This window comes from Vanellus vanellus (assembly GCF_965231255.1).
Source record: "Vanellus vanellus genome assembly, chromosome: 6".
Classification (NCBI taxonomy): domain Eukaryota; kingdom Metazoa; phylum Chordata; class Aves; order Charadriiformes; family Charadriidae; genus Vanellus; species Vanellus vanellus.
Window position 1 is genome coordinate 20,099,396 of NC_138911.1, and position 20,645 is coordinate 20,120,040.

General features: G+C 46.1%; 1 protein-coding gene across 3 annotated transcripts in view; it reads right to left on the bottom strand.

Annotated features, from left to right (window-relative positions):
• Positions 1–632: 632 nt before the first annotated feature.
• The window catches only part of CD151 (CD151 molecule (Raph blood group)), a 38,781-nt gene continuing 18,768 nt past the window's right edge, over positions 633–20,645 (bottom strand). For 2 of the 3 annotated variants that reach the window (XM_082485875.1, XM_082485876.1), the window contains exons 3-9: positions 16,440–16,543; positions 15,074–15,265; positions 9,613–9,687; positions 7,054–7,158; positions 6,003–6,158; positions 3,609–3,695; positions 633–2,811 (exon numbers count right to left, since the gene is read on the bottom strand). In XM_082485875.1, coding sequence (XP_082342001.1) covers positions 2,752–2,811; positions 3,609–3,695; positions 6,003–6,158; positions 7,054–7,158; positions 9,613–9,687; positions 15,074–15,265; positions 16,440–16,523 — 759 coding nt within the window. In that variant the 5' untranslated portion in view covers positions 16,524–16,543 and the 3' untranslated portion in view covers positions 633–2,751. The remainder of the gene's footprint in view (positions 2,812–3,608; positions 3,696–6,002; positions 6,159–7,053; positions 7,159–9,612; positions 9,688–15,073; positions 15,266–16,439; positions 16,544–20,645) is intronic. The other variant, XM_082485877.1, reaches the window with a different exon arrangement.

A 20,645-nucleotide genomic window follows, 5' to 3' on the forward strand; every position in this document is an offset into this window, starting at 1 on the left:
TAGCCCACCTATGTCCTTACAGTCAAGATGGAAAGGGGAAAGATTTCCACTATCTTTGGGGAAAGTGGAAACAGGATGTAGGAGAACACAGGAGAGCCCTGGGCCAATTCGTACTCTCAACTGGTCGTCTTAAGCAGACCTGACTGGTAAATCAGGCAGCAGCTGAGCTGGCAAGGTGAATATAAGTTACCTGATGGAAAAAGCCCTGTTCTGTCTGCCCTGATGCTCTGCACAGGACCAGAAAGTGCAGCCTGTGTGACAAGGCTAAGAGAGGTCACTAAGCACCCCAGCAAGCACAGTTAGGTTTGCCACAGACCCTGGAGCAGGGCTGGGTGCGCACACCAGCATGCACAGACTGCAGCTGATGTGCAACACCTAGTACCCTGAGGTCCTGCGACTTCAGGTCTCAGGGGGTGACGTGGAAAAGCAGTCCACAGGACCCCACAGCAGCAGATCACAACCAGCCTGGCAAGATCAGTGAGGTGAAGCAGATTCTTCCCCAGCTTCCTTCTCAGCCTGGTCCCTCAGACCAGCTGCTTCTGCTGCTGAGGAGCCAGTTCCTCAAGGATCTGAGGAATCCATATATCCCACCTGGCTCACAGTACCCCTTCAGTTTTGGTACACAGAATCAGTACAGAATCTTAAGCTTTATTTTTATATTGGCCAGCAACTTAAACTGGGTTAAAAAAAAAAAAAAAAGCAATGAATATTACACAGAGAAAAAGTATAAAACAACTCAATGGACACAAGCCAACTCACTGTTCATATCTCATTCTTCCTAGCCTCTCCCAACCCTGTACAACATATTTGAAGGGAACGGGTGAAGGCAGCTATGAAGATATGCTTAAAAAACTAGAAATATTGCTTCAAGCAACATGCTCAATATTTTCCTCTTAGTTAGTAGTCAATACTTGTCAGGAACTTGATTATGAAACAAGAAATAATTTAGAGATTTCTCCTTTAGATCATTACATAATAATTTAGATTTCTTTTCCCTCTTTTCTACTCTTGTGGAACGAAGGATACACCTCAGTTCCTCCACCTCTCCTTCTGCATTAGTTAAGGATTATTTCACGGGGCTGATGTTGATGGGGGAGTTTCAGATTGACCTGCTCTGAATTTTAACTTGTCACCCTTTAGCGCCAGTACAAGATTTCTGCTCTGTGAACTAAAAAACCCACAATGCTGCAAGACCATTTAGGGGTCTGGGTGATTTTGCTTATGTTAACTGTCTGCTGCCAAGAGACAGGGCTCATCCGGCACCACTAAAAGGCCAGGAGAGGGAATACATTTATTTGCTTATAAAAGGGCAGCTTCACTGCTTAGAAACAAGAAAACCTCACAGCCGTTTCTGCTTCATGAGTGTAACAAGCGTACCAGGAAAGTGAGAACAAGAGAAGAGTCACACAAGATCAGGCCAAGACCCTGTTGGCATCATGATGGCACCAAGTCCAAGGCAGTGGTGATGTCTACGTGTTGTATGTATCCAGGATCCCAGCACAGACAGAATATTTAATTAAACCTATTCCTCTGCAGCAAACAGGCAGTTAACCCAGTGCTACCAGTTTACCACATACACTGGGGCAACTGGTTGAAGCTGACTCTCCTGACCTTCTGTCCTGGTTTGAGGCAGTAACCAGTAAAGTGGGCTTCTAGGTCTCATTACAGCCAGAAAACCCTCAGCTGTTTAATAAGCTCTTTGGAGGCTGATAAAATATTTGTATATATTCATTTCTTGTCCAAGAGAGACAAGCTTGGAGGCTTCAATTAGAAAAATCAAGCTGAGGGCATCTCTCAACATACAAGAGATGTGAGAAGGTATTTCCACTAACCAAACAGGCCAAAGGGTAGCAAGATATGCCAGCTCCAAAACCAGAACAATTCTTCACCAAACCTCAGCAGGGGATAGGCAGGAGGAAACAGAACTTTCTCACTCACACAGAAAGCCACTCAATAAAACAGACTAGACCCAAAACAATTGGAAAGTAGTCCATCGTCTTTGCTCCAGAATTGCTAGGAGGCAAAAGGCCTCTTGTGGCTTTTGATGGCACTGTACTGGGGGAAGCTTCAAGGAAGAGGAGGAAGGATTGCTGAGAAATCCTAAGGCACTCACATCTTTGCAACTTCAGTCATGACAAGATTTCAACTGCACCAAGTTGAGCTCCTGATCAGCAGGGAGAGTAGCTCCTGCCCCAAGCAACCAGGCAGGCATTCTCTCAGGCAGCGAACAGCTGTGTTAGGACATCGGTACACACTCGGGAGGAGGGAGAGAAATCTTCCATGTACGAGAGACTCAGCTCTGGCTCCAACTCAGTGCAGAAACATCATCTGTCCTCACAGTCAATGGCTGGTGCTGCTGAAGCACTTCTCCGAAAGCAAACCATGGTTCTTGTATAGCATCCCGATACCTTCATGTTGGCTCAGGAAAAGCCTCAAGAGAAATGGCCCTGGATAAATCTTGCTTTGTAGTTATATCAAAGGACTGTTTCGCTAAAGCTTCTAGCAGAAGATCCACAGCTCTTGTTTCTTGACAATGAACAGGACCTGCTGAACTTCTGGCTGGCTTGTATACAACAAGGAGGGTGACTTTCCCCCATGGGGGCAGGTGAGGCGGTGCATGGTTTGAGAGGAGATTAATTACAGAGCCAAGTCCTCAGGTTACAGACACTTCTGTGGTGGTGGTGGAGAGTGGTCAGGTTGGCAGGCGCTAAGGGAAGTGGCAGAGGGGGAGCAACAGAGTTCCTGCAGCTATTAATATGGTTCTGGCTTTAAACTCTTGTACAAGCAGCAGGTGAAAATCATCCCAAAGATCTACAGGGTGTAAAGGGAAGAGAGAAATGCATGAAAAAATAGGACGGATGCAGTGGAGGCAGCAGCTTGCAAACCATTAGCCTGGACCTAGACTGGAGTGGCAGATAGCTCCTGCCTGGGGATACTACACTCCACCTTGCAACAAGCAGCAGTAGAGAATATAATGTGTGCAAATCCTCATAATTAATCACCAGCAGCTTCTCTGGGGTGTAATTTGGCTACTTGCCAGGACAAAGGGGAAGATGAGGAACTCTCAGAGACAACTGCATCTGGAAGAATAGCCTGTGCCCTCCCCTCTAAAATGGGAGTGGGGAACATCCATATCTTACCCCTTAATTCATCACCCTCTCCCACAACACTTGCAGACCCACAGTGCCTTTCCTCAATATGACACAACCGAGGAAGAAATTCTGGATGACTTAAAATAATCCTAATGAACCAGGGTAGGAAACTCCTCCAGACAGGCTCTTCAGCTGTATGGGCAACCACAGTACATCCCCACAAGAGGTCTCTCTCAGGCTGCCAAACCATCTGCCATGGCCAACACTGCCTTTCCCACAGCAGAAGTCTCTCCCCCCTTGCCCAGCTGGTTGCACTCCTTCACCAGAAGCAAATTTTACAGACTGGCAAAATAGGCTTTTTCTTTGGAGCTAGTGAATCCTCGGGTCCCTGAAGGACCTGGCAACTTCTCCTTGTCAGGTAGGGAAGAGCTTAAAACATCCAATTTTTATCATCCCTCAGCTCTAGGGTTGCTTTAACTTCTGTCTAGCACCCCCAAAACCCCTCAGCCCTTTTACCTGCACGCAAGCAATGCTGATCCCCACTGCCCCAATAATTTTCAGGTGCTCTTGAATGAAGTTTTCCAGCTTCGTAATGCAACCACTCTGCAGGGTGAGAAGAGGGACACGGAGAATCAGCTTCATTTTAACCTCTTGTTCACTTTAATCCAATGTTTGCAACCCTTGAAAGCAATGCCATAAAAACCAGTGTCTGTGAGCAACCTCTTCCCCTGACATCACTGGAAAAGCTACACAGATGATGTAAACTGCATCATGTTTTGCATTGCTCTGGACCTACTGGCTCAGGAACTGTTGAACAAACCCAAGGCAGCTGCTAGCTGGGCAGGAGAAATGCAGAAGAACCAGCCACATCACAAACAGTGAACGTGTCATTTTTCTCTGAGATACAGGGAGAAAGGTTCTCTCACTCACTGCCTAGCACATGCCTGGAAAGGGTGTTCACTCCCATCAGGCCAAAAGGCCAGGGAAATCTTGCCGAGTGGATCCAGTGCCAAGACCTCTAACATGACAGGAGCCTTTTAAGAGTAAATTCCTCCCACTGCTATTTATGACAGCAGTGAGTTTCAGTGTGGACCTGGAAAGCCAAGCTCTGTCTCCGCCTTGCCACTGCATCCTTGGCTGGCAGCGTGACCTTTCCCTCCCTGTTTCAGGCACAAGTTTTTGTTGTCATAACACAAAAATAAAGTAGTAATAGCATTCTCTGGTTTGGGGTTGGGTTCTGGTTTGGGTTTGGTTTTTTTTTTTTTTTTGGAGGAGTTCCCTTTATATAATTAAACTGTTTACTATTGAGGCAGGTTTTCCATAGTAACATCAGGAGGATTTATTATATAGGCTATAGCACTGCCCCAGGGGTGTTGGGAGCCCTCCTGCCCCAGGAGTTTACAGTGGACACAGACACCTACACACACACAGGCAGAGGGAAGGAGCGAGCATGAAGCACTCCAGGGAGGGATGGCAAAGGCCTCACTTTTCCCATGCCAGTATTAGGTTTTAGAGTCAGCTCTAGCTGCCCTGATATGAACTCTTGTTCCCTGATCTGACCTTTTTCTAGGTTTTTCTTCCTCAAAGTCACTAAAATTCTTTCAGAACTCTTGACTCATATCATGATATGCAGCATCTGACTGTAGATCCAAACCTCCCCTTACAACTTTTTCTCCTCTAGAGCTAGCCTCTAGCTAGCTCTTACATTTGGCAGCTTACAGGGCCTCTCTTAATAATGCAGCTGGGCAGCCATCTCCAGCTTCCCACAGCACAGAGAGAGAATGGGAATTGCCAGCCCTGTCCCTCAAACAGTTGTGGGTTTCCACTCTCAGAAACACTTCTTCTGCCCTTGGACTCTCTTCTGCAGTTCCTCGTTGGATCTTGCCTGGAAGCAAAACTTACGGGAAATCATTATTCCTGAAGAGCAAAACCCAGCTAAGCAGCTGGACATAAGAGGGGTTTTGGTAGATCAAAAAGACTTGCTGTTCATTCCCCAAAGATAGATGGTTGGTTTCCTTTCAGCTGTTTGAATTGCTTGGCTAAATGGCAGATGTTATTCACACTCCTCTTCCAAGTCCTGCTCAAAGCACAGACTGTTAGAAGAAGAACCTGCTTTGAAGGGGCCACCTCTTCATCCACAACCCTCCTTAACTGTCAGGGGGACAGGAACAAGGAAAAAGCTCTAGTTGGTGCTCCCTAGGCTCAATACAGCCAGCAAAGATGCTGGTTCCACTGATGAGAAAAAGGATTAGGCAACCCCAAAGAGTGTGTCACAGTGAGCAAGTTAAAGCCAGGTGACAGGACTGGAGGGCGCCAAAATAAATGCAAGAACTTTTATCAGCTTTATGCAAACTGGGTGAATAAATGGTCTGAGAGCTACCTATTTACTTACTCAGCTAGCCTGGGATTCCACTTGCTTTTTCTAGAAAAGAGACAAGCCCCTCTATCTCCAGCCTTCTTTTCATCCTATACTGCAGCCCACTGGAACTGGCCTAATTTGTCTGCTACAGGGCCTTCCTTCTTCCCTGTTTCTTCATGTTGTAGGTCAAATCCCACTATCTCAGTCAAGGACCAGAAGTATCTCCATTTGAACCTCACTGAGTAATTCCAATGACAGGAAGCAGTGTCAAATGCAGAGCCCACATGCAAGTTTTTTTGCCAGAACCAATCACCTCTCCCACTTCCCCCATCGCTGGCATACTCTGTAGTAACAAACATAATTTACTATTTTTCTCTATATCTACATATAAAATCAGAGCCTAGGCAGCTGAATGCTCAACTAGAGAAACTAATTATACTTTCTAAGGAATCCTACTGACAGTTTGCAGCATCAACCCAACACCCGCACTCCTGGCCCACCTCCTTTACATACTTTATGACAAGCGGCTCCGAAGCCCTTTTGCTCTTTACCTCCTTGTAGATGTTGGAAGGATGGTCTCTTCGGCCACACAGGTCAGTTATTGTCTTACAGCAGCTGTCTGGGACTTTCCGTCCATTGGCCTCGGGAGATTTGATCCACAGGCTGTCAGCCCAGTCTGTGTAGTTGTTGCTCCCACAGCACTTGAACTGCATGCACACAGAGCAAAGGCTGAGCCTGTGAGCACCGCAACGTCCTTCTCCCTCCAGCCTCCCACGCCAAGCCATGGGCATCACCCTCCTTTGCAGAGAGACACCAGAGCTATGAGCTATCTCACAGTCTTTTTTGTTTGTTTGTTTTTAGGCTACCATAATTACTAGTGATTTTTGCATTAGGAGTCCCCAGAATGGCCATTAAGTATCAGCTTCACCCATCTTTCAGCAGCTGTGACTTTTGGTTACTGCTGGAATGAACTGTAACCAGAGCACGCCTGCAGCTGCACTGGACTGGTGAGTATTAACAGCAATAACAGGGTAAGTTTACTTACCAGTTACTATCGCAAATGCACCTGCTATTGCAGTATGCATATAGTAGGCCCCATGTTTTGAAAGTGCCTGTGCAAAGGATCCTTCCTGTGGGAAAGCCTGTCAAAACTGTGGCAGCCCTAACCTGAACCACCCCTGAGCCAGGAACAGCTAGCAACAGCAGCAGGAAGGCTCTTCTTTCATTATATCTTGCTCTCTAGGGTACTGAGCAGCTTAATGAAAAATGTCAGCAATTTCTCCAAAGCTTTGAAGTGGGAAGTAGAAACAGCTGTCAGGAGTGACTCAGCAGCTCCAGTTCACTCTGGGAGCAATTCAGATGTTGTTTCCCCAGTGCTACTGAGCATGCAATTCAGAGATCACACCATGCCATTCTGCCAGTTGCGCAGCTCAGGCCCTGTACCCCACACAACCTTGTCTTGAATCAGAAGCAGCAGAACATACACTCAACATACAGAAGAAACATCTCTATGTTGGATGTTAAGAGCCCATGATTCCATTTGTGTGTTTGATTTTAAGCCCAGCAACTGTATTAATTTTCCCTGCCTTCATAGATACCTACCTCCTGCTGCAGTTTGTCTACTGCACTGGTAACACTCTCTTCTCCCTCCTTCCGGTACTTCTGGGTCATGGTGTTCTTCAAATTTTGCTTCAGTTCCATGCTCAGCTGAATGGAAGAGACAAGTAGTATAAAATCACAAGGCAAACTCACCCCTCAGAGCAACCCAGAGCCCTGCATACGTTCCATTGCCTTTGCTTCACAGAAAAAGCAGAAAGCCTAGTGGAAGCCACAGCTTCCTTTAAGATCATCCCTCAAGGTTTGACTGGACAGACTTATTTCCAATTGATTACAGATCATGCCTCCATTTTAGTAACTGGAAAGAGGTTCTTCAGGACTAAATTTCAGCCTGCGCTACACATGGCCATATGGGTCCTCAATTTGAACATGAGAGATTGCCGAGACACACCTGCACTAAAAGAGAATACAAAACTGTGCCTGCTTAAGTATGAATATGCCTGTGAGACCATGTGCACTTTTCTCCCTCTGAAGCCTGTGACAAACTACTAAAAATCAAATCACTCCGTCCAGGAGAAGGAAAAAATCAGAGTCCTGGGCATGCTGGACTGAAGTCATGTAGCCTGAATAGCTATCGTACGGGCATCAAAAAGGATGCCACAGGAGGCATCCATTAAGTGTGCAATTGCGAAAGCAGTACAAGGCCTTTCTTGATAACAGTGACAGGGAGATAAAGTCTGATTTTGGAAGTACAGAATTTCTGAAAGCATCATCACAAACCACTGGCATGTTCACGTGATTGGATTCAAACATTTATTCCTGTGGAGGCTCTTTTAATCTGAATTCTTTTCACCTATCGAAGTCACAGCCAAAAAGTGCCAAGATCTGCATCTTTTTTTTGTCATCCTGGTTCATACAGCAACACTGCTTTAGTCCAACACCTGTGAAATTCGAAGTTTCCTGTACCAATAAACAACGTCAACATGCACTTTAGATGGGGTCAGTGAGTGGAACAGGTGGGTAGCCTCTCTATACGCCTTTTATTCTACACAATAAGTAGTAAATGAGAAGTCAAGCATCTGGTTATACTGAACTGTGCAAAACACAGTCTGCAGTTTATTCTCCCTTTGAAACACTGTTTTTTCCAACCCCCTGTGTCAAATGGGGACAACAACTCTCACAGAGATGATAAGAGGCTTCATTCATTAATATTTGCAAAATGTTTCGAGATCCTGGGCTGGGAAGCTCTACAGAAGTGCAAAGGACTTAGTGTAATAAAAAGAAAGGAAAAGGTTCAGCAGCTGGAAGGCATCAGAGGCAAATAAAGAGGAGAGTCCATTAGCAGAATTATTACTTGGGAGAAAAGCAGTTACCTGTGGGTTCATGGGGAAGTACTGCAGCATGGAATAGAGATAACAAAAGAAACTGTTTAGACACACACATGCAAGCCTTAGACACCAAAGCAAGGGCTGAAATAAAAACAGTGGCAAACAGAGCAAGCAGCCTGCAACCAGGAAAGAAGGCGGATTTGTTAGCCAGGGGGCAAGGAGAACTGCAGCTATTGATCAGAGACGCCCTCAACTGATCTAAAGCATTCAAGGGTACAGCTCCAAATATGTCATCCCTTATTTCAACCTAAGGATCAGCTCCTCTTCAACCACTGTCACATATGAACCTTGTGCCTTTGCATGGATAGATGGACAGACCTCAGCTTCTCACTGTGCCTGCCAGGATTGATCTTTCCCTGTTAAATACTCACTCTCATACCACTGACCCCTCCAGGTAGGAGCCAGCACATTTCTTTGGCTCCTCACAAACCACCAGTGCCCATCTTAGCAAGGCTAACCACAGAAGGCCCAAGAGAGAAAGGAATGGAAAGGAATCCTGGCGGTAAAGCCAACAAGATCCGATGTCCAGCTGCTTTTCAGACAGCCACTTGACAACAGTCCTAATTTGCCATTTCCAATCAATTTCCAGACATGAGAGGAACTTCCCAGGCTGTTTGTACCTTGGTGGCTTAACTCCCTTTGAAAACAAAATGAAGAGTTAAGCCTCTGCTCTCTGCAACTGCAAAAAGTGTCAAGCTAGAACTGCTGCTGTTCTCCAGCCCCTCAGCTGGACTGGTTAAGTAAAGCTCTCAAAAACTTCTTGACCTGAAAGGACGTCTCAGCTGGACCAGTTCAAAAGTATGGCAGCTAGCTTGCTGGATGCAGCAGGAACTGTTCCCATGTCCTGAATATACTAAGCGGCACTAATGTGCTTTCAGTTGCTTGCACTATGCCTTGAAGGGTGTTAGGAGAGCTCCTAGATCTACACAGCCTCAAAAATTGTCTTCTACAAGGCTCTGCAGAAAAACAGTGCATAGGGGTGAACCACAGGAAAGAGCTAAGCAGCAAGGCTGAGCAGCCTCCCTAGAGTAACCACCACCACTTTGTCAAGAACAGTAAATATTATGAGGAGAGGGAGTACGGACAAGTGGAAAGGTGAATCACAACCAGATCCCAGGTCCCAAGCCTCCAGGCCCAATTCTGGCTGGAGAAATGGGATGGTAACCAGCTTTTTTCTCTCCCTGGTTTGAGTCTCTAAGGACTAATGTCCACTCACCTGCTGGTAGTAGATATAGGCCAGGATTCCAGCAATGATCTCCAGGAGAAAGATGCACAGCAACAATATGAAGTACTGTAAAATAATGGGAAAAGCCGGACATTAGAATAGAATGTAAGGAGATGCCGGGAGCCAGCTTTTCATTAGCCAGTAAAACGCATGACTGTCTTCATCGATGCTTTTCTGCAGTAGCGTTCAAAGGCAGGGGCTGGGATTAAGACCTCAATAGGGCAGGAAAGGAACAATCCCACAGGTTTAAAAAAATACCCCAAACCACAGGATAACTGAAGACAAGCAGCAGCAAGCGTGAGTTTAATTCACAGAGCCAGAGGGATGTAGAGAATGGAAAAGTGCGGGCAACAGAGATAAGATCACTGGACAAAAGAAAGTGGTTGCTGGATAACCTGATGACTACACTCAGTATCATAGAAAACATCTGATTCTGACAACAATACAAAAAAAGTGAAACTTTTGCTTGTTTTGATATTGTTTAGGACATTTCACCAAGTTACTAAGGAGCAATGTATGTTATAATAGTGATTCAATAAAGCAACAATTGGCCCATTTCACCAAGGCAGACCACCTAAACATAAGCATAAACCATAGATTCATGTTCCCAGTGACTTCTGCGGGGCTCAACCAAAGGCTGAAGGGCACTACTGAAGCAGATGGACTTTATCACTGATTCACAGTCAGGACTGTGGCTCTATGTTCTGCTGAACTAGGATATAGAGGGAAAAGTTCAGTATCTCAAAAGCAGAGTGAGAAGAGCTCTTAGAAGACTACCAGGAGAACATGACTATTTCTTAAAAGGGCTTAATGGCAGTGCAAGGGAAACGGATGTGCCCTGCTTACCACAAGGAGAATCAAACGGACAGTACAGAAAACTGTTTGGGAGCACTATTCCTATACAAAAACAGCAAGGGAAGTCAAAACTACGAGGAGGAACGTGTACCAGATTAAAGGGACTGGGCAGGCCTGAAAACAGAGGGTGATGTGGCCTCTTCCTCCTTAGGGTCAAAGACAACTTTTCAGGGAGAACCCCTGTCCTGACAGACAGCCCCTGCCTTGCTCCTAGTCAGCAATGAACAGTTTCTTTACAGATCCGGGCTGTTGTATGACTACTACTAAATTAATCTTTCTGTAGATAAAGCTGGAGACACCAGTTCCAGCCATAACAAGGACCTTGTTCTAAGTCCCTGTAAAAGTTGGCCTCTCCAGGACAGAACAGACAAAATATCTCCCATTTTCTGTTTTACCCCTGAGCTTAAAAAACAGCTGTTCCCAAGGAACGAAGCAAACAGCTCCCTACAAATATAACTGGACTTCAAACCACCTCTCCCTGGCACAAAAAACATTGAAGACCTGTACACAACAAGCTGACTTACACAGCATAGATGCCTTTTGTTGCACGAGGGTTACAATCCCACTATGCACTCTCCTTTGCTAGGTATTTCCAAGCCCCTTTGCAGGAGTAAAATGACACAAACAGTCAGGCTTCCTCTTTTGCCCTGGTTGGGATTCAGCAGCTGCAAAGGAAGGACAGCTGGGTTTTATCTGCAGACTGGGCTTTAATCTGAGCACACAATCTCAGGCTTTCACTCCACAGCCCCACGCTCTCCCCCCAGTGGCGGAACACTGATCGTCCCTACAGACGCCTGTACAAGGTACCCATTCATACCAGGGGTATGAGTCACCCAGCAGAGTTCGGATAGCTAAAGGCTGGCCCCAACACTCGCAGGAGGTTGAAAGGGGGCAAGAAAGGACTGGCATGCCTTGATACAAAGACTGGCTTTCTTTTGATGGGACCTAGTTATGCTCTAACTGCTCTGACATCATCTTTCTGGTATGGAGAAGGGGGGAGAAGGGTGGGAGGATGCTGAGAACAACCAATTAACTGGAAAGTTTCTTTTATTTATTTTCCCTGCTCTGTGTCATCATGTCAGAGGCATTCAGGTAGAGCTGAGCTGCATCACTACAGCTTGGCTCGTTGTGACGGCTAACAGCGGACAGAAACAAACATGTATCCAGCAGACCTTAAAAAAATTTGAATCACAAGACCCTTGTAAAACCTCGTAAGAGAGGTTAGTGCATCTGCCAGCCATGAATCCAACCTGTCTCTGCTGATCCACAGCATCATTACCCTTATCTCAGTCTCATCATTCCCCCAGGGCTGCTTGTATCATGTTGAAATAGGGGAGCAGCAGCTTTCACTCTGGACGCACACAAAGCACAGGGCTGATCTCCTGATCATCAGGAATTGCAGGGCTTTCTTACACAGGTCTGCTCTGGGAGGAGTAGGCCAGCTCTGGCATGGAGCTGCAGGGACATGCCCTACTCACTTCCCAAGAGGCTGAGGAACAAGTCAGAAACGTGGGATCACTTTAAGGCCTGCAGTAGACACATGCCTGGACACGGGTGAGCTCTGTGCAAAATTTACTCTTACTCTGGCTCCAAGCCAGAGTCAGGGCTGCCTGGTGTCTCCTAAAAATCTACAGGGAACAGATTTCTTCCATCCAACTTCAAGTGTTTGAGTGAAGCACCAAGCTTTAGTGTTTTTTCTCTGAATAACCCAAAGAATGGTTCAACTTGCCTACAATCCAAATCACTCTCTGGAGAAACCTTTCCACTACATGAGAAAGATATATAGCAACTGTACTACTAAATCAGCAATCTCACTTCAGTGGGAAGGCTCCAGGCATTTCAGCAGCAGGAACAGAAATCATAACCAATGCATTCCCTTCTGCTTATCCAAGGTAGCTAACTAGAAGTGGCAGTGTGAGGGGCCAAGCCTCAAGAAAGCCACCTTCTTTCTTTACATGCAAGGTCTTCTATTTGATGGGTCCTTTCCTGAAACTCCTGCTTGTATACTTTTGTGTACAAAAGCATGCATCTCAACTGAAGTACATAGTGTATACTATATAGTAGTGATTTGTGTGCTTGTAAAGAGCTGGACTGCAGCACCACGGCCAGCCAGGCTGCAGATCTACTACCATGCCTGCTCATGGAGCCAGAGAAATTCCACATGTGCTGCCCAAACTTCAGCACATCACCCGGCTAAGGAGGGTCATGAGGAAGCAAAATAAGCAGTGACATAAAAAGGTAGCACAGCTGTGAGTGATGAGCAATGAAATACAATGAAAAGCCTCTAAGTGGGCCCATAAAATTCATAGTTTGGCAGAAAGGCGGCAAAAAAAAAAATAAAAAAAAAAAATCACAGCTTCCTGAGTCTTCTACAGAAAAACAAACTAAAAACCAGATACGCATTTTACAAAGAGCACCCAAACCTGTCAATGATTGATTCTTAAAAGCACCAAGAAGGCACTGGGGAGAGCAGAGACTGCCACTTACAGCACTCACTCCCATATTTGTGTGGGCCACTGGTACAGAGAAATTGGGACAGGCTGGCACAGACCCCAGGGCACTGACTGTGAAGCTGTCAGGATTACTGTCTGAGCTCAGAGCTGGCAAAGGCCCCCAGCCAGGCTCATCCAGTCCTGGCAAGCACAGCCCTGTCTCTTGTGCAGATTACTCACCGGCAACCAAAGCAGAGCACAAGAAAGAAGAGACAATAGGCCTGTCGCGACCAGCCACTCTGAAAGGACTGTGGTGTAAGGACACAGAGTGACCTTTTGTTCTTAAGAGACAATTATTAGTTTTCTGTGGCAGAATAACAAAGAAAACCCCACCAGATTTTTATCCCTAGCTTCTGGGTGAGGCAAAAAAGACAAAGGAAGATCTCTTTGGCATGGAAAGTAAGTGAAGCAAGGCAAAAATGACTGCTACAGACCAGGAACCCAATGAACAATCACCAGCAATGCACACACTGTGTCTTCCTCTGTGTTTTATTCTCCCTTCCTGGCCCTGCCCTGCCCCTCACAGGGACTACCAGGCCTTCAAAGCAGTGGTACAAGCATCAGGCTTGCTCACGACTCCTATTTCTGCTCCTCTATCCAAAGGAAAGAAGGGAAACGGGACAGTCAACTGAACAAGGATTTGCAAAGGAAGGAGCTGGTGAAGAGTTGCTCAAATATCCTTTTCTGTAACTGTGAAACCAAAGAGCCACTGATTGTTATTTCAGTCGCTGCACTCACCACTCTAGCCCAGGTACTAAAAGGGACTGCTGCCACACTCCAGACTGAAAGCAAGATTTGAGAGGTAGGAAGTGGAATAGAAACCTTAAGGCTGGTCAAAAACTTCAGTGTATGTGGGTGAGCAGGGAGCTCAGGAAGTAATACAAGGAAAGGAGTAAAAGAAGCAGCAGATTATCAAGACAGTGTGGCTTTTTTGTGGAAGTAAAACTAAAACAATTTTTTTGCATCTAAAGAAAACATTCATTGGAAATGTTCTGATTTTTGACAACCAAGGGAAAAAGCATGTTAATTTGGCTTGAACCTAGTGTCACTAAAAGCCTGTTTTGTTATAGGTCTCTCTTATCTTCCTCTCCCCACTTTCCAAAAGAGAATATGGGATAGGCAGCTGTCCTGGTTTGAGTGACGCAGGACTAATTTCTCTTCTAATACTTGGGAAAACTGCACTTTTAGAAGACTCTAGTGTCTTAATTTGTGAAAATATTTACTTTACAGCCAGCTGTGGTGTGTGGGTTTCAAGGTCTCAGTGTTTTCAGTCTAGCCAGGTGCAGGGATGAGAAGGAACGAGACCCGGGCACTTGACCCAAGCTGGCCAACAGGATTACTTCATAACATCAGCGTCACATTCACTATAAATTAGAAAGTTTGCTGCAAAGTTGTCTCTCTCCCTTGATGGCTGCCATCCTGAGAACTTCGTGCCCCAGTGCCGGAACCCTGAGGCCTTTCCTTCCTCCTGAAGCCCTAGCGCTCACAGTGTTCGCCGTTTGCTGTCCACTGCTGGGAGTGCACAGCTTCCTACTGCTATAATTGGCTGAATATAATCTTTGCATATTCTGCACTGGTGTCGGGATCAATATTGGTTCTTTAGTGCTGTTAATGTTAATTATCTAATCTTAGTCTATTAAATCTGTTTATACTTCAGCTCCCGGGTTTCCTTGTTTTTCCCGATTCCCCTTCCAGGGTGTGGAGGGATCATCGGGTGACAGAATGATTGTCTAAATGACAACAAATTGTTATGGGTCTCTCAAACCATAACAGCAGGGAAGAAAGAAGAGACTAAAGCCACAAGAGTTTGTTTTGAATAGTTTCAAACAGACATTCTTACACAAAGTATAGGTATTACAACTACACTTTGTACTTTTGAACCATGCAGTGGTAAGCACATTATTTGGGTGGATGAAAGTAGAAACTGCCCCCTAGAACAAGGACAGCACTGCTGTTAGGAGCTGGAGGCCTTAGTGGTATTTGCTCTAGGACAAACAAATACGGTTGTTGCAGAACACAACTAAGGTGTTTCCCTCCCTCCCAGTATGGTTCAAGATAAAATGCGAATAATCCTCCCACAAACAAAAAAAACAAGCAAAACTTACCACTCTTAGCAAATTCCGACGCTCTTTGAAGGTGGCACAGCAACCGAGGATGCCAGTAACCATGACAACCACCCCAGCCACCACCAAAATATAAGCAGTTGCCGAATACGTGCTGGAGGAGAGCAGGCTGATGTAGTCACTCTTCTCAGCTAGGGTCCAGGCGCCCACTGCCATCACGGCCCCGCCAGCCAGCTGGGTAAAGAGAGAAGCAAGCAAATGCGAGGCATCTGATGTGCGAACTTCCTCACGTCCCAGGGCAACTGGACTTGGATACCAGGACCTGCCTCAGCTCCGTAAGCTAAGCCAAAGATAATCTACACTAAAGGAAGGACTCCCAGAGGACCAGGAGTAGGCCTCTGTGCAGTGAGAGGGGCTGGGCTTCAAAGTGGCCAGTTTTGCACCCCAGGCGGCCTGAGATGCAAGCTATCTGGAGCATCTACCTGTGCACAGGAGTTCATGCTTGGACCAGAGCCTTTCCAAATGTAGCCACACTATTATCTGCACAAATATGAAAAAATGCCAAATCTATTGGGGTGCTACCTAGCAGGAGAGGGGAAGAAAACAGCTTTATATCAGCAAGGTTTCTGCTGTTTGTCAGGGAGCAAGACTACCAATAAATGACAACCATGCCAAATATCTCCTTCCTAGACTATACATCTGGGGAGAAAACAGTCAAGATGTTAAACAGCCTGGCTGGTTAAACTCCAACCCTTGCAGCAAATGAACATGGAGAAGGCCATCCAGACTCCTAGCAGTCCCTTCTCTCTTTGCAAGCCTTGTGTTTCTGGAGGGTTTTATGCAGCTTCTAGTAAGCTCAGACAGAGTTTTCCTTAAAGGTCTGACCTGGATGCTCCAATGCTCTGTCCCAGACAGCAAAGGAAAAAACAATCCTTTGGCATCAGTAACTTTCTAGTGGAAAGGACAACTCTAAGAAGCTCTACTGTGGATCCAGCTGCAAGGAGGTGTTTGTTATCCTTGCTCTAGCTATCACACTCCACTGCCAGGACTCCCTCTGCCATTTTGAGAAGGACGAATGGCAAGACAGTGGAGTCCTCAGGCTCCCTGAAAAAGCAATCCAGGTAAAAAAAACAAAGCAGAGACACAGCATGCTTTCAGGCTCCCTATTATTGTCCGCTCTTAGGGTTTCACACTGTAGTCTGTGGCCATTTCTAGGTCATGTTACTAACTTCTGCAGCCTGAGTAGGCAAGCCCAAGGGATGGGATTTCACCCCACCAGACAAAATCTGTGTCCTACTGATGTCAGCACTTTTTGCCGAAGACTTCATCAAGCCCAAGATTTCTGCACTTCTGACACCAAAACTGCAGTGCCATCTCAGCGCCTCTGAAATACACTGAAGCTTCTTACCCAGAAAAAAAAGTTGAAGATGAAGAGCAGGTACTTGAGACAGATGGTCCCACATGTTTCCTTCTTTTCCGTATATTCACGCATCTTTCTGGCTCAGCAATTTCCTGAAAAAACAATCAGAAAAGCTTGAGTCAGTCAGTCATCACGCTCCTTCTCCCAAAAGGCCAGCATTACTACTCTCCTCCTGCAAGAACTCACACTTCTGACCTTTTGCTGAAGCAAGCCAGTGAGCAAATCTTTCAAGTGTCTTCAGGGATGCAAGACAGTGCTTGCTTAGATAAAGAGCTCTTGTATTCATCTGGGTGACCTACACAGCACGGGACTTCGCACAGTGTGAAACAGAGGCAGATGGTACCAGCGTGTGGCCTTCCTGTACTGCTTTCATCCTCCTTCTCTCTCCCCATCCTCCTGTCACTTCTGGAGACTCACTTTCCTTTAGATCAATACTTGCAGTGGAGGGATCAGACCTACCATTGTGCAAGTGGTCAAGCCAAAACCATGAGTTGTGATCAATGTTACGGTGATGAAACTTCAGTATAGCTCCTGCTCACTTCTTCCTGTTTGAACTAAAATAAATGAAATCCCAGACCTGTTATCCAGAAAATCCCAGTATCCGGCTCCTGACTGCAGCCCATAACTGCTGCTTCTGAAGATGGCAACAGAAACCTCTGTCTTTGACATTTATAGAATAATCAGTCTCCAAATATTCTTTCCTCACTGGCACTAGTTATAACTGCCTTAAATAGATCTCTGTCTAAGTTTGGGATATTTTTAATCTTTGCAGCTGTAACGGGGAACATACTTGTTATGTACATTCTTCATATGAAAGTACTCGAATACCCTATCCTTTTTGAACCCCAGTATTACTGGGGTTGGAGTAATTAATTCTCTTCTTCACTTTGCTTATTTTTCATGGCCCTTCTCACTCGCCAGCTATCTCCTAGGGCAGCTGTCCCTGCTACTAAGAGGAAGAAACATAACCACTGGCTTCAGATGATCTGACAGCATAAAATGCCAGTGCAGATATATAACGAACGGGAGTTCATTGTGGGTCAGTCCCAGTGCAGTGTTACAAATCTGCTGCACTCTCAAGCAGGTTTCTGAAGGTCTGCAGCAAGTGCAGCTCCACATCACTTCACGGCCTTCTGTTGATGCCAGAAGGTCTGAACGTCTCAGAAAAAAAAAATATTCTCGCCACTGCCTGACTGGGCAGACAGGACAACGACACTGCCCAGAGCATCACTGCCAGCATCACCTGTGTGAGGTAGTTGGCAGAAGTGCACCCAAATCTACACCACCTCTCCTGCATTCAGTTAAAAAAGTTATCCCTTTCCTCCCCTACCAGCCAGTGGGGAATGACGCAAACATCTTGCACCCGTATCAGAGCAAAATGCTCTCCTAAATCAGCAATTTCCCTGGAAGGAGACAGGCAAACAGACTGTCCCCTTTTCCAGAGGCATGGAGCTCACGCTCACTTAGATTACAAAACCTCTTCCCACACGAGATGCAAATTTCCTCCAGGGACTCATCGCTGCTGCAACCCAGCCATGCAGTACAGTACACTCATCTACATTGGCAAGCCCACTGCAAAACACCTAACAGTAAAGAAAACGAGCAATGGGTACACACAGCCATGCTGCACATCAAGTGGCTATCAGGTTGGGCCAGTCAGTCAGTATTCTCTTTGCTGCTACATTGCTAACGTCTGGCTTTAGATCTGCTAACATCTGGCTGGGAACAGCAACTGCCCATTCTGCACCATAAGTGCATTTTATTTGCAGGGAACTCTTTCCTTTTGCTTCACGCCAGCCCACTCGAAAACCCCAGCCAGGCTTGTGCTTTAGAAATTAATAAATGAAGCTTACTGGGAAAGGCAAGATAAGAACATGCCAGCAGTCCCACCCATGCCTTTCCACCATCAGCATTTAATGACAAAATTTTTTCTCTAGAATAACATCTGGCAACAACAGTTGGCAGCAGAAAGCTGTTTCACTGGCAAAGGGAGCAGCTCTGAGATGGTGGTATATATCAAGGAGAATAACTCTTCACAGCTCTCTTATCTTCAGAAGAGATCAGAACCTCCAGCAATGCTGAGATTAATTACCATGTTGCAGCACAAAAAGGCCTGGGGCAGTGGGGAGGAATGGATGCTGGTGGCACTGTGTGTGCTGAGCAGACTTGTAAATTCTCAATGAGAAGACACCCCACAAATGCAACATTCATGGAAGGTGACAGATTTAGAGCTCCCACAGGCTTCATTTCGCCACAGAACAGGAACGGCAGCAGTGAGACAGGCTGCCACAGCCACACACACCTGCACAACCCAAAACAGCTACCTCAGACCAGACCCAAGAGATGCCCTCCAGTAACAGTCTAAGGGCTGCACTTGGCTTTTTGCCTGCCCCTGCTAACATCAGACCATATGAAGAGGAAAATGCACTACAGGTTTGCTGAGACTGACCCTGGTTCATATTACTGATAGTCAGGGGACAGTAACAATGCTGATTGTCCTTGGGCCGGCTCCTTGGCCCAGTTCCCCTCTTGCTCCAGTGGATTTCAGGAACCTTTTACCCCTTCCCCTCAAAGTACGTCCCCTGCAAAACAAATGCCACTATGGGTATTTCCATGTATCACCATATAGTAGGTGCTGGGCCCTAGCAAGGGATGCTAACTTGTCCCTCCTTCTGATCTGAGGGCTCATAAACCCCAGACTGAGCGGCATCTTGCCCTGGGTGAAGACCAGGCAGACACACAGCTGAGACTGTACTTGCACTCAGATGACAGACAGTCTGAAATTCCCTTCAAGACTGCAGGTCCTGCTCCACTGAGCACCACGTACAGGTCTTTCAGGCAGTTTGGCTTCGCTGCTGGGAGGAGAGGATTTGTCTGGTTCCAGAAAGCTGGCAGGAAACAGCTGCAGGTTGATAAAGCACAGTGATTCACACAGGGATGGCGGCATGCCATGAATCAGAAAGCAATCAGGGCTGTCTCCTGTTTGATCTATCCTTCCTAGCCAGGAGCAGAGCTGATGGCACTGGCTGCCTCTGCATGCTTAATGACTCACCTAGTGAGCTGTTCAGGGAAAGGCAGCTCTCTCCAGACCCTCTCTTTGGAAGTCATGTGTTTCTGATCCTTGTCTCGCACAGGGTGGCCTGTCACCTCCCATCGCCTGCAAAGACTGGGTCAGGCTTTAGGGAGCTACGCTGGTCTTCAGGGAAAGCTAGTGAGGGCAGGAGACGCTGGTGAAATGCCCTTCCCAAAATACCCAGGCAGTGGAGAGGTGAGCCATGATCTGCCTTGCAGGCTAAGGATGACTTTGGACTCTAAGCTTCATGGCTCCAAAAAGCAGAGGTGTTGGTCTGCGCTGCAGCACCGGGATGAACATGGGGGGCCTCATCCTGAATTTACTGATGTGACCAGGGTCTCGTGACTTCAGTCATCTTTATAACAGACCCTCAGAAGTGACACGAATCACTCTTGAAACCAAACAAGAACAAGCAAATTTCATTAACACACACAGTTATATTCTATTTTAAAACTCCGAGGAAAAGGTCTCTTTTGAATCACATTGATAATTATGAATGAGCTCTCCGGTAGACAGAAAATGGCAAACTATGCCACTTGGGTGTATTTACAAATGTATAAAAACATATTAATTAAATGTGAGCTTCATAATGGGAAGCGCTTTGCTAACTGAAAAAGTGGTTAGAATACCAGAAGAACTTCCACAGTGAAGTTCACTTGGTCCAGTCAAATAGACAGTACCTTCATCAGCAAGTTAAATTTAAGCAAGCAACCATGGCATACAGGCTGTGAAGTTTAGTCATACAATGAAGAGATGTATTTTTATGTAATTCGCCAGAAATCAACAACAGGTTCCTACTATGCCTACACACACTGCAATGTAAGTGACAAGGAGAAATAATGTGCTAACTAAAACAAAATACCTTAAGATGGGAGGGGAAAAAAGGATAAACTCAGTGCAATAGAACCTGCACATGAAAGGGAAGGGTAACAGCTTGAAGATTAATTCAAGAAACTGAGAGTTGAACAGCTTGAATCCAATTCTCCACTCTGACACAGACTTTCTGCATGGCTTTGGGCAAGTCCCTTAGTCTGTTCACTGCCTCTGCTCTTCCTCCCCAGCACAGGACCCGCATCTTTCTCTAAACCCAGTAATGTTGTAAGGATCTGCACTGACAGAGT